Genomic DNA, 12575 nt, shown 5'->3' on the forward strand with positions numbered 1-12575 from the left:
AGGTCTCTTGTCATTCTCTTCTATGTCTCCTTTTTTACATCTATATTTAAATTATCATCTCAAGCTTGAACTCAGATGTTTCCTCAACTTTATGAAGTGCTTAGAAGTCTTTACATTCTCCAACCCTACTAGTAAGGTGCTTAAGATGCAACACCTTGGAACAGTAAGGGATTTTTTTAAAACACTGGATCTTTAACATTTGGAAGATAATGGTATGTAAAATTTGAAATGGGCCTTAGCATAGCTTTTGTGTTGCAGGTGCCATTCCTACCATTTAGAGTTCTAATTACTTTATTGGTGGGTGCAAGGAGGTAGTTAGACCTCTAAACTCCAGCCACAATGGAATTTTTTTTTAAAATGCAATCTTTTAATTTTTGTTTTTATACACGTCACAAGCATTTCAAATCATGGGACGTGAGAGTCTCTTCTCGCACTAGTTTTACACCGGTTTAACTCTATTTACTATTATGGAGTTATTTTTTACTTGCAGTGGTGTGGTACTGAGTGGAGAATCAAGCCCTGGGATCCTCGTGATTATGTAGTTTTTAGACCTTCAAAGACTATGCACGTTTGGTGTCCTCACACAAAGAGGATGTCTTCTAAATCAGTCAAAGAGCCCCTATTTCACATGAAGAGCAGGACACATTTCTACAGGCAAGGAGAATTCATTTCACCCACAGCTCCACGTATATTCCAGTGACATCAGCACAGTTGCTCAGATGTAAATAAGCACATCATTTGGTGTTTCCAGATGATTACTTCATTTTAAATCTCAGGATACTTAATGTTTGCTTTAAGGATTCAATTCCTGGAGTTATTTAATTTAAAAAAAAATGTCTAGCCCATGTGATCTTGGAGAAACACTTGAAAATATGAACCTTAAAGTCTCAAACACCAGAGTGCTAACACAGGACCAAAACTTACTATTTTTAAATCTCATGATGTTTAAGACATTGTCATGATTTTTGAGCACTTACAATTAGCAATACTGCCACATTGTGTGCTTTGGTAAATAGGATGGAGAATTTAATTATCTATGCAGACATAAATTGCCACAGATATCTTGATCCAAAGCCCACTGAAGGCCTATTGACTTTAGTGGGCTTTGAATTAGGCCAAAAGATGTATTAGATATATTAAATCAGAGGTGAATGAGGTGGAACAAAGAAATATACTAAATCAAGCATACAGACAACAATCCCACCCTCTCCCATCTTTATGTGGGTTTTAGGGAGATCTCTCTCTCTCATATTTCAACCTATTATAAACACAATTTCTTTTAAAAAAAGTGAAGTTTAGCATCTTCTTTGAGATAAACTTCATTAAATGCACAGAACAGTTGCCTGTTTAATTCAAAAGAATTCAGAGTACCTTTAGCCTGAAGCCTACAGTTCTACATAAAAAGTAAGCAATACCTTCCTTTGTGAAGAAGTATGTGGCACTGATAGAGTTGGTACAGTCTTTCCATTTTTACTATTTAGTGTCTCTTCAGCTCTCTGGTCCACCTTAATAGCAGCTTGATGCTGCCATTTATCACATTTTGTCTTCCTTTCCCATACCAGAGTGCCAAGTAATCGGAATTTAAAAACTACTCTGAAATTCTGATACTTTGCACAATCTTCTTTCTGTTTCAGTTACAAATAAAGCATTGTATTCAATTAGACTCTCAGCAGGTGAAAACCCCAATTAGTGAATCCATTCTGTTGGCTTTTTTTGTACCTTACACCCACACACCACACTGTTTTTTTTTAATAACATTAAAGGGGAGTTCTGATTCATTTCTCAATTCAGAAGCAAATTAGCCCTGGGATCCCCCACCAATCAAACTATTACCCTCTGAATAACAAGTGAAAAACATGAAGGTTGAAAGATTAAGGTCTATTGACTATATAATTTGACTGCCGAAAAGAAATCCATGTATGTGTTTTTGATTGATTTCTGCAAATCCATAAAAGTTTTTAGCTATTCTGATCTTCCTAAAAATTAATTTTTCTTTTCACTGAAAATGAGCAATGCCAATACAATCCCACACTGGTAAATGCACTGTCCTCTGGATAAAGAAATTTTTTAAAAGTTATACTCATGTTGGGGTAATTAATTATAAAAAGATTATATTTAATTTGTAGTTAAGACAATTACTATTGGCCTTTTTCAAGTGAAGAAAATCTGTATTTTAAATTTATTTTGTAAATGTCATTTATTTGTCAAAGGAAATTCTTCTCCATGTAGTGAATGAGATATATATTTTTGATTTCAGTCTGAGGAGAATTCTAATTATTTTCCCATAGTGATTTGGTTCAACAGGTTCTAAGAGTCAATTTATGCACTTAAGAATTTACACTGAGACTTCATCAGGACTGGGAAATTGATTGTTAGAAACCAGGGAATTGTCATACTGGATCAGACCTATGGGCCATTTGGTCCGGTATCTTGTTTCTTACATTTACTAGCACTAGATGTTCCCAAAGAAGGTACAAGAAACCTCACAGCAGGCAGATGTGGGATAATCTGCCTCCAATAAAAATCTCATCCTACTCCCTCAGGGCCGCCCAGAGGGGGGGGCAAGAGGGGCAATTTGCCCCAGGCCCCGCGTCCTGCAGGGGCCCCCACGAGTGTTTTCTGGGGCCCCTGCGGTTCCGGTTGAGCTCCCGCAGGCATGACTGCGGCAGGTCAAGCGGAGCCCGGGACGAGTGGACCTGCCGCAGGCATGACTGCGGAGAGGGCGCTCGTCCCGCGGCTCGGCTGGACCTCCCGCAGCCATGACTGCGGCAGGTCAAGCGGAGCCGCGGGACCACGGCACCCGCCGCAGTCACTCGTCCCGGGCTCCGGTCGACCTGCCGCAGGCATGCCTGCGGGAGCTCAACCGGAGCCAAATGCCGCCCCCCAGGTCTTCGGCGCGCTGGGGTCTAGAGCCGCCCCTGAGCGGGGGCCCCCCGCCGCCGAAGACCCCGGGCCCCCGGAATTCTCTGGGCGGCCCTGTACTCCCTAACCGTTAGAGATTTACTGTTCTGAATCACTTTTGAAAATTGATGATGAAAGAGTTTGAGGTTATATGGTTGTGCTGTTCAATATAAACAAGCATACATTTTTTAAAATGGGTAATAGAATATGCTCCTTTGGTAAGCCTGTTTCTGTTCCTGTGGGGACAGGGTCATGATTTGTACAAATAACATAGTAAAATAATAATAAATATTATAGTTATACATTATACCTAGCTCTGAAATACTGCTTTTCATCTGTAAATCTTAATGTGCTTTCTCAAGAAGGGAAGTATCACTATTCCCATTTTACAGATGGGAAAAAACCTAAACACATATAGGTGATGTGACTTCCCTGAGGTCACCAGCAGGCTAGAAGCTAACTCATATCTCAAGAGTCTAAATCCAGTGCTCTCTCCACTAAATTAGAAACTTAAAGGAACTTTTTTTAATGCTGATGAAAGTAAAGACAGGACATTTTCTTATTAACTAAATAAGTCTTATTTGCATAGTTCTGGGAAGCGTGTAGTCTTGTTTGCAACTGTGGTTCTTCCATTCCTCACCGAGTAGTGGATTAGCAAGGGCTTGCCTTGCAATAAGAACACATTGTGGTGCACTCTTGTCAGGCTGGCTAATCCGTTATGCTATTTGAGCCTATTTTCTTTTAGTGTGTACATAAATACTGAGAATCACTCTGGATGGCATCATGGCACACTCCTGGCTCATCTGTGAGAGATGTGTGCCAAAGACCAATACCTGCAGGATTTATCTGTCCTTAGTTTCCTCTGTTCCCCTACAGCTCTCTTCAGCATGATCTCTTTTCTGGATAATACATTACTTTTGGCTGTTTGCTTTACTGCCATTGAAAGTACAGTAAAGTATTTTTAAACATCATTAAGGGGAATCATTTCAGTATACTGGAGTAATTTCCCTCAACAATACCTTCCTTCCTTTCCTCAGATTAAAGGTAAAATCCCAGTAAAACATTCATAAACATATACACCAGGGGACTCTATCTGTTTTTTATAGAGTAGATTAGTTAGGGCAGTGGCAGAATTCCATCCATAGGACCAGGTGAAAACCTGACATGCTTCTCATATATAGGTGGACATTGGTTCACGCCACAAAACCATAGCACATCTGACAACTGGCATACACAAGGGTCGCGCTGTAATGATAAACTGAGATGCTCTTGGAAGAGCTGTGAGGGTTTTATTTTAACAAACACTTTTCTATATAGCTAATGAAAAGGAGCAACTGATTCCACTGAACAGAGCAAGGCACAGAGCAGGCATGTGCTGGCTAAAGCTTATTTTGCAATAAGAGTTACAATACATGCAACAAACTAATGTGCAAAGCAGAGAGCACTGACGCTTTTGGCATACCAAGGCCTGAGTTTCTGATGAATGCACAACGACAATACACCCTCTAGAATTTTTCACAAAATCCCCTGGGTCTGTATTTACTTCCGCTGTTGTAGTAGATTAGCCTGACTAAAACTGAAATCCTAGTCGCTCTTTAGAACACACAACATATCGCAGAGTCTTGGATGCAGCATGTGCTGTTGAACAAGAAGGCCTGATAGGGGTCCTGTCATTTTAGAAACCTTTAATGCACACATGAATTTTGTCCTGTTGAAGTCTTGGGAAGCCTGAGTTGGAGAAAAGGAAAGTGTTCTGTAGCTGGAGCAACAATCGTGACAATTTACAGTGGCAGAGTGGTTGTTCACTCCATTTCCAAGGATGGTACCTGAAACAGGAGCAAAACCTGCACTGTAGTTTTGGAAACTAACTAAATCAAATGCATCATTGGGGTAGCACACCCAGACGCCACAGGAATAAGGAACTGGTGACGTAAGCATCAATAACTCTCCTATCCCTTCCAGACCATGAAAGAGGACAGTTTCAAAATATGGAACATTTCCTACCCTTATGGGATAGAGATGAATGGAAACTGCAATAGTCACAACAGTGGAGAGGTCAAGGAAGTAAAATGCTGACAAAACACTGGATAAAATAAAATCATTTAAAAAATTGAAGGAAGATTATTGTGATTATTTGAAAAGCAAAACCACAAAAACAAAACAAATCTCTAATAAGCAAAATTACATGCTAATATTTGCAATCTATGAATCAGAGGTGAAAAATAATAATTATGCCATAGTAAATTCTTGGTTTGAGGAATTTGTGTTAGCAAAATTAATGATTATCCCTTCATTGACTTAGACTGAGAAATAAATGGAGCCTAATAAGGATAAATTAAAAAACAAAACAAGCAAGTTACACTCCTTACTTTTCTCTGCATGCCCAGTTAGAAATAAATAACTGGTTTCCCTGCTGAGAGATTAAAATGAACAGCACTTTACAATCTCCCTTGCTCACTCATTCTCTCGTTTCACTCCACAATCTCTCCTCCTATGCACATAGTTGGGTTTTTTTTACACAAAAGCTGACTTCCCAAATCATTAACCTCTCTACTGTCTCCTATCAGTGTACTAATCTCCTCTAAAGCTACGAACTCTGCATCTGGCATTCCGACTTCACTCAGTGCCCAGGGAATTTGATTCTGGCTACTGATCATTATGCAGGCTTGGGAATGCATGCCACTAACAAGCAGCCCTCTGTTCAAAAGGCTTCCAGAGCTCTTAAGGAAGAAGCATTCCTTTCCTTCCTGGTATCTAATTTATTTCTCTTTTGCAATCAATAAAAAAATATATTTGACCCTGTAGCATACATTTATTTCTGAATAAAACAATACAAACAAAAAAAGGTTTCTGACAGTTACTGAAGACATTTTCCAAAAATGTCTCATGCAAATAGTATACTGAAGAGAAAATATTCTGCATGGATAAAGCCACTGGATGGATTAAGATGAAACTTTGTATGCTGGGAGATAGAGACGGCAAGGCTCCACCTATGTATTAAAGATGGCAGCTTGCTGTCCTCAATAAGTCCACGGAGTGAGCAAAGTTTGGGCAACTTTGAATGAATGCATGCATTTTTGTGTAACTCTTCTCTTAAAGAGTGTTGTCTTGTGCATCTTTGTAACTTTTGTTGCCTTGAAATACAGTTCTGCTCTGAAAAATGGCATCATGGAATTCTATATTTATTGCCTTTCAATGGCTCCTTTTGTATTTATAGATCTATGTATAGATCATTTGTTACAACAGCTTGCTATTAATTGAGAAATTATCCTTGCAACACCATATGAGGTAGGGAAGTATTTTAATCCTCATTTGAAATATGGGAAATGAAGCACACAGAGAGAGTAAGTTATTTGTTTAAGGTCTCATGGTGAATCTAGAGCTGATCCTAGATTTCCTGAGTTGCAGCCCAGTGCCTTAACTTTAAACCATCCTCCTCTCCCCATATTTTTCTTTCACTGTAGTCTGAAGTTTCTTCCATGATGTCCCCAAGCTTGGAAGAGTCTCCTCTTTCCTTTTTTCATATGAGTACTCTGACTTAATTCAAACTCCTCTTCAAAACACACTGCTTCTGGAAAATATTTAAACAATAGTCCTCCAGTGAAAGGAAAACAACAAAATCTCTATAAAAAAAGCTTTGAGATTGGATGTCTGCACTGTACTCTGTCTTGTTTAGTTTATAAATGCCTATGCTTACTACATGGCCTTACTTACTGTCTTCGCCTTAGAGCTGTACGGTGCTGAGCACCCTGAGTGTTGAACAAATAATTAATAGGAATTAGTAGTTTACAGTGCTTCTTTCACCTGCCTCCAGATTTAATAGTCTTTTCCTTCTCTTACACCACATTATAGATTTTCTCCTTCCTGAAAAAGAGTGAAATTTTGAATATTGATAGAAACTTCACAACTTTGGGAGCAAAGTTACATCTGGAAAAAAAAGGGGGGAAAATTGAGGACCATGTACAGTGGTAGGCACTGCGGGTTTGACAGTGTAAGCCCATTCTCGAGCCTGGACTCAAGCCTAACCCCCCTACATTGCAAATTGTGCTGCACCAGCACTTGGACCCAGGGTCCCAGGACCATGCAGGGCTGGAGGTCCGAGCTCAAGTTAAGTCGGGATCCAGGCTCTGAGCCCTGTTTCTTTGCAGTGCAGACGCAGCCACATTCAACTTGGGTCCTGGGAGTCAGCTGGAAGTATTCCACAATTCCATGGGACAACTTCCTAGTCCTCTCTATCCCAACAAGCTGCAATCCACTCTATTGAAAAGGGAAGCCATCCCCACTTTGCAAGTGGCAACAGCCCAGTGTTAACCCATTCTCTTCTGGTCACTGATCTGCAAGCACACTACCAGAGAGCCTCCTAGGTCTGCAATGGAGAGCGAACCGATCAAGCCTTTTGCAAAGTGAGGGGCTTCCAGGTAACATGCAGGGCGGGCAGTAACGTTTTCCCACAGTGCACCCCAGTCCTAGACTAGAGCAGCCACATTTGGGGCGGGGAGGAGCTAGGGACTCTGGGTTATGGATACTTTGACTTGGGTCTGCACACTGCAGTGTGGACACCAGAGCCCTAGGTTCGAGCATGGGTTAGAAAAGTCTTAACATTGGATTAAAATATAATGTAGATGCTCAAGCTCGGGGTTCCCTAGCCCAGGTTGTCTGACCAAAATTCCACTAACTCTGTGCTTACATTGTAGCACAGACATACCCTGAAAGAGACAAGGCCCTTCATTCACTGAAGGCAAAGGACTTACACCATGATTAATTTGATCCAGTGAGCTCTGGGATAAAAGTCTTTAATTAGGATCTGTGAAATTTCTCTCCTTTGCCATTTTGTAAATTTTGGTGATTCTGTACTCTTAACTCATTCAAAAGAACTTAGAAAAGTGATAGCAAAATATTCGGTGGTTGCTAAAATCCAGAAGAAAATGTTATGAATCAATGCCTAAGTGTCTTCTCATTACCTTAGTTAGTTAACAGAATTGAATAGTCATAAATATATATTTGCAATGTTTAAGAAGTTCTGATTCAACCAAATACATCTCAAAAACACAATACATCTCAATAAACTTAACTTTCAGTTAACAGCATAAATCAATTCAATTCTTTAACTTCCACTGAAGGTTAAGTTGCACCTCACTAGAGGTACAAGGCAAGGCAAGGTGAAGATCTTCCTTCACATCTCTCGGTTAACTTAGCACTGGAAAAACTAGTGATGAAAATTGGAGCACGCCTCATTCATATATATCAAAGTAAGACTCTTAACATATAAGACCTCGATGTACATGGATGACATTTTAATGACTACTAGAAATCTACCAGAATCTATCATTAAATTTCTAGAACTGTCAACACCATTGGTGGCTTTGCAGACTATAAAATCTGCCAACGATCAAAATATGTTCTTTTCCACATTGAACACTCCCTTTGAAATAATCAAACAGATCAAAAACTTGTTCTTGACCTTTAAAAACTCTCTTCTATGAATGCCAGTTCAATCTTAAAATAAACTCCACAGACCTAAAATCCTATGGATCCATAAAGATGTTCTTTATGGGCCACATCAACATTCTCATCTCCCCTATTTCTATTGTTCCCCTTGAGCACATCACTGGACAGTTTTTTTTCACCCCATAAACCAGATCTTCAACAGCTTTATCTAACTTGGTAAACAGTCAAGTCTCCAACACAAAATACTTATGCCAGGGCTAAAGAGAGGTCTGAATGTAGCAGCTATTAATCTTTATAATTTTTTTACCACGTGACACTATGCCAGATGGTATACAAATTTTCAGAGTAATTATCCTTCTATTTATCAATCACAAGAAATATCATTGCTCCATATTGCTGTCTTTCTAAGTTACCTACTCCTCAAAAGAAAAAACAATGTTTATTTCACAGCATCCCCACTTTGGGATAACAGCCTTTTACACTGGCAAACTTAACCTAACAAACACTGGGTATCTCATAGCATCTATGGTGTAGGAGAAATGCTCACAGCAAATAAACTGAGCTTTCCCAACGTGAAAAAAGAAATATCAATTAGACTTGTACCTCCTGTTTTAGCAAATATTACAGCAATTCCGATCCTCAATCCTAAAACACAAAGAAATCCACTTGTTACATTTAGAAGATATGGGGCTGGATGATCAACTGGTTTAAATCATCATGGTTCCACTGGTGTCAATGGTGCTACTCCCATTTAGACCAGATAAGGATCTGACTCATCTTTGGAACCAAACTTCATTTTGCAGGCACTTACCACAAATTCATTCAATATCATTATACTAATCTGCATCAGTCCAAAGGAAATGCAGGGAATGCACGAAGCTTACCTGGCCCAATAAAATCTGGGTTCAAACACGTGGCAAATAATTATCTTTCTATTGTATTAATGACATTTGCTTATGTGCATCACATTCTTTGTCAATTTACTACTGTATCTCAAGACTGTATTTTTGTTTGTTTACAACAGTTCTGTTACTGCACTTGTACTTATTTTTAGGGAAAAAAATATGTGATCATTATTTTGCAAATTACAGTCCCTGCATCCAAGAATATAAAATGTAAGACACTTTCTACTTGTTCTAATTGTTTTTAAAGTTATGTATTGGAGAAATTAATTTATTAAGGAAAAAAATATTTTGCAAAGATTTATTTAATTGGGACATGACTGCAGTTATGGGAGTTTTGCCTGAGTAGACTGGACAGGGGATAAAGGACTGGACCCTGAATAGTCAATTGGCTCTAGCAATCAATATATTTAATATCTCAGTCAAAACTCTTCAAAGAATTTATTTTTAGTAGTTTCTCAAACTAATTATTTATGCAGTTGTATTAGAACACCGACAATTTAGGAGATGGAAGAAGTGAGATATATTCCTTGTTTGTGGAGCTTGCTACCTTGATTGATAATCTTCCAATATCCAGAACTGAATATGATAGTTAGATTCTACGCCATATTATTCTTCTGACAATTTGTTTAGTAAACATTACTTTTAAATGTAGTTAACATTTATTCTAAAACATTTTAAGAGGACCAAATACAATAAAAATGATCATGTGGTGATGATGGTGCACTCGGCTGTGTCACAGATGGAGAAAGTAATTGTGTTTGATAGCTATTTCCATGTTAATGTTGTACATTGAAGTATTAAAAAATGTGCCAGTAATTTGGAGAAAACAAATAAGGCCAATTTGACTAAATCTATATGGACGCTATTTAATACCATAATATAGTTTACAGAATGGCTAAAGGAGGTCTGCTTTCCAAACTGACTTCTGTAGTGCCTGTTTATCTGCCACATAAGAAAGTCAGCAGTTTTGCACCAGGGCAAAAACAAACAAACAAACAAAAACAAAAACACAGAAACCATAACCTTCCCCTCCCCGCCCCCATCACCTCTTTGTAAGGGCCTTTTTGTTCAATTATATACTATCAAGTTAAAGAAGAGCTTTCCCTTCCATCCCAAAAGACATGTAGTTCTCATGAAAGGTGCAGGATTGGCAGTCTTGGAGGCGACTAAAGTTGGACTTTACTCACAGAACAGGTACAGAACAGTCCGTGGTAGCGTTAGCTTCCTCACATTGCCCCAGTGTGCCTCATCCTAATCTGGAGCGAGAGGCTAATTTAGGTCCCATTCAGAAAAGCACTTAAGTACGTTCTTAGATCCATTCCTATTCAGCAAAGCAGTTGCTCATGTGCTTAAATCCCATTGGCATCAATAAGACAAGGTGGGTGAGGTAATATCTTCTATTGAGCCTACTTCTGTTGGTGAGAGAGATAAGCTTTCAAGCATACACAGAGCTCTTCTCCAGGCCTGGGAAATGTAGAGTATGTTACCTCACTCACCTTGTCTCTCTAATATCCTGTGACCAACATGGCTACAACCACACTGCATATTGACATCAATGGCATTTAAGCATGTGTTGAAGTGTTTTGCTGAGTTGGGACAATCTCCTTGCATCGTGCCCAGCAACCCTTGACCATTCTGGCAGGCCTATCAAGAGAAGTAGCAACTGATGACAATTGTGATTTTTTCTGAGATGTGGACACCTGTCCAGTAAGGAGCTGGATTGAGATAATGAACTCGTATCACATAGCCAATGAAGAGCATTTCGATCATAATTTTTTTTTGGACGTTCCTACCCTTGACTGGCTGAGAAACAACCACCTTGGATTGAAGTAGGGTGACCAGACAGCAAGTGTGAAAAATCGGGATGGGGTGGGGAGTAATAGGCACCTATATAAGAAAAAGACAACAAAACTGGGACTGTCCCTATAAAATCGAGACATCTGGTCACCCTAGATTGAAGGCTCTGTATCAAGCCCCTCAGCTATCCAGTTCAGCAAGAAAAATACATTTAAAAAGACGGTTACTCATCGTAGTAACTGTTGTTCTTCGAGATGTGTTGCTCCTATCCATTCCATGTAGGTGTGCGCGCCGCGCGTGCACGGCTCTCCGGAACATTTTTACCCTAGCAACTCCGGCGGGCCGGCTGGGCGCCCCCTGGAGTGGCGCCGCTATGGCGCTGAATATATACCCCAGCCGGCCCGTCCGCTCCTCAGTTCCTTCTTGCCGGCTACTCCGACAGTGGGGAAGGAGGGCGGGTCTGGAATGGATAGGAGCAACACATCTCGAAGAACAACAGTTACTACAGGTGAGTAACCGTCTTTTCTTCTTCGAGTGATTGCTCCTATGCATTCCATGTAGGTGATTCCCAAGCCTTACCTAGGCGGTGGGGTCGGAGTGAGACGTGGCAGAGTGCAAGACTGCTGAGCCGAAGGCTGCATCGTCTCTAGATTGTTGCACCAACGCGTAGTGGGAAGCGAAGGTGTGGACAGAAGACCAGGTGGCCGCTCTACAGCTGTCCTGGATAGGGACATGGGCCAGGAAGGCGGCCGACGAGGCGTGAGCTCTGGTTGAGTGAGCGATGAGGTGGCATGGTGGCACGCGAGCAAGCTCGTAGCATGTCCGTATGCATGACGTCACCCAGGAGGAAATTCGCTGCGAGGAGACCGGCTCGCCTTTCATGTGATCGGCAACCGCTACAAACAGCTGGGTCGAACGCCGGAAGGGCTTCGTCCGATCAATATAAAAAGCGAGGGCCCTGCGAACGTCCAGGGTGTGGAGCTGCTGCTCACGGGATGAGGCGTGCGGCTTCGGGAAGAAGACCGGAAGGAAGATCCTGGTTGAGATGGAAGGCCGACACCACTTTAGGGAGGAAGGCTGGGTGTGGCCGAAGCTGCACCTTGTCACCATGGAAGACGGTATACGGTGGAATGGCCATCAGGGCGCGGAGCTCAGACACTCGTCTGGCCGATGTAATCGCCACGAGGAAAGCTGTCTTCCAAGAGAGATAAAGCAGAGAGCACGTGGCCAGGGGCTCGAAGGGTGGTCTCATAAGCTGGGCCAGAACCAGATTCAGATCCCACATTGGGGTAGGACGACGTATCGTCGGGTACAAACGATCAAGGCCCTTAAGGAATCGGGAAACCATCTGGTTGGAGAAGATGGACCGACCACCCATAGAAGGCCGAAACGCCGACACGGCTGCCAGGTGCACCTTCAAGGAGGAGATCGCTAGACCTTGGCCTTTAAGGTACCAGAGGTAGTCCAGGATGGTCGGGATGGGGACTAGGAATGGATTAAGACCTCGTTGGTCACACCAGATCG

At 41.1% G+C, this 12575-nt stretch overlaps 1 protein-coding gene across 28 annotated transcripts in view; it reads right to left on the reverse strand.

The window, feature by feature from the left end:
- DMD (dystrophin) overlaps positions 1–12575 on the reverse strand; it is a 2035724-nt gene that overhangs the window by 105154 nt on the left and 1917995 nt on the right. Inside the window, exon 62 of one of the 28 annotated variants that reach the window (XM_039486368.1) lies at positions 4387–4629. The exons of 26 other annotated variants lie outside the window; for them this stretch is intronic. In XM_039486368.1, coding sequence (XP_039342302.1) covers positions 4587–4629 — 43 coding nt within the window. In that variant the 3' untranslated portion in view covers positions 4387–4586. Of the gene's footprint in view, positions 1–4386; positions 4630–6412; positions 6473–12575 lie in introns of those variants that run through there. One more of the 28 variants, XM_039486376.1, reaches the window with a different exon arrangement.

The sequence above is a fragment of the Mauremys reevesii genome, linkage group 1 (genome assembly GCF_016161935.1).
Source record: "Mauremys reevesii isolate NIE-2019 linkage group 1, ASM1616193v1, whole genome shotgun sequence".
Lineage (NCBI taxonomy): Eukaryota > Metazoa > Chordata > Testudines > Geoemydidae > Mauremys > Mauremys reevesii.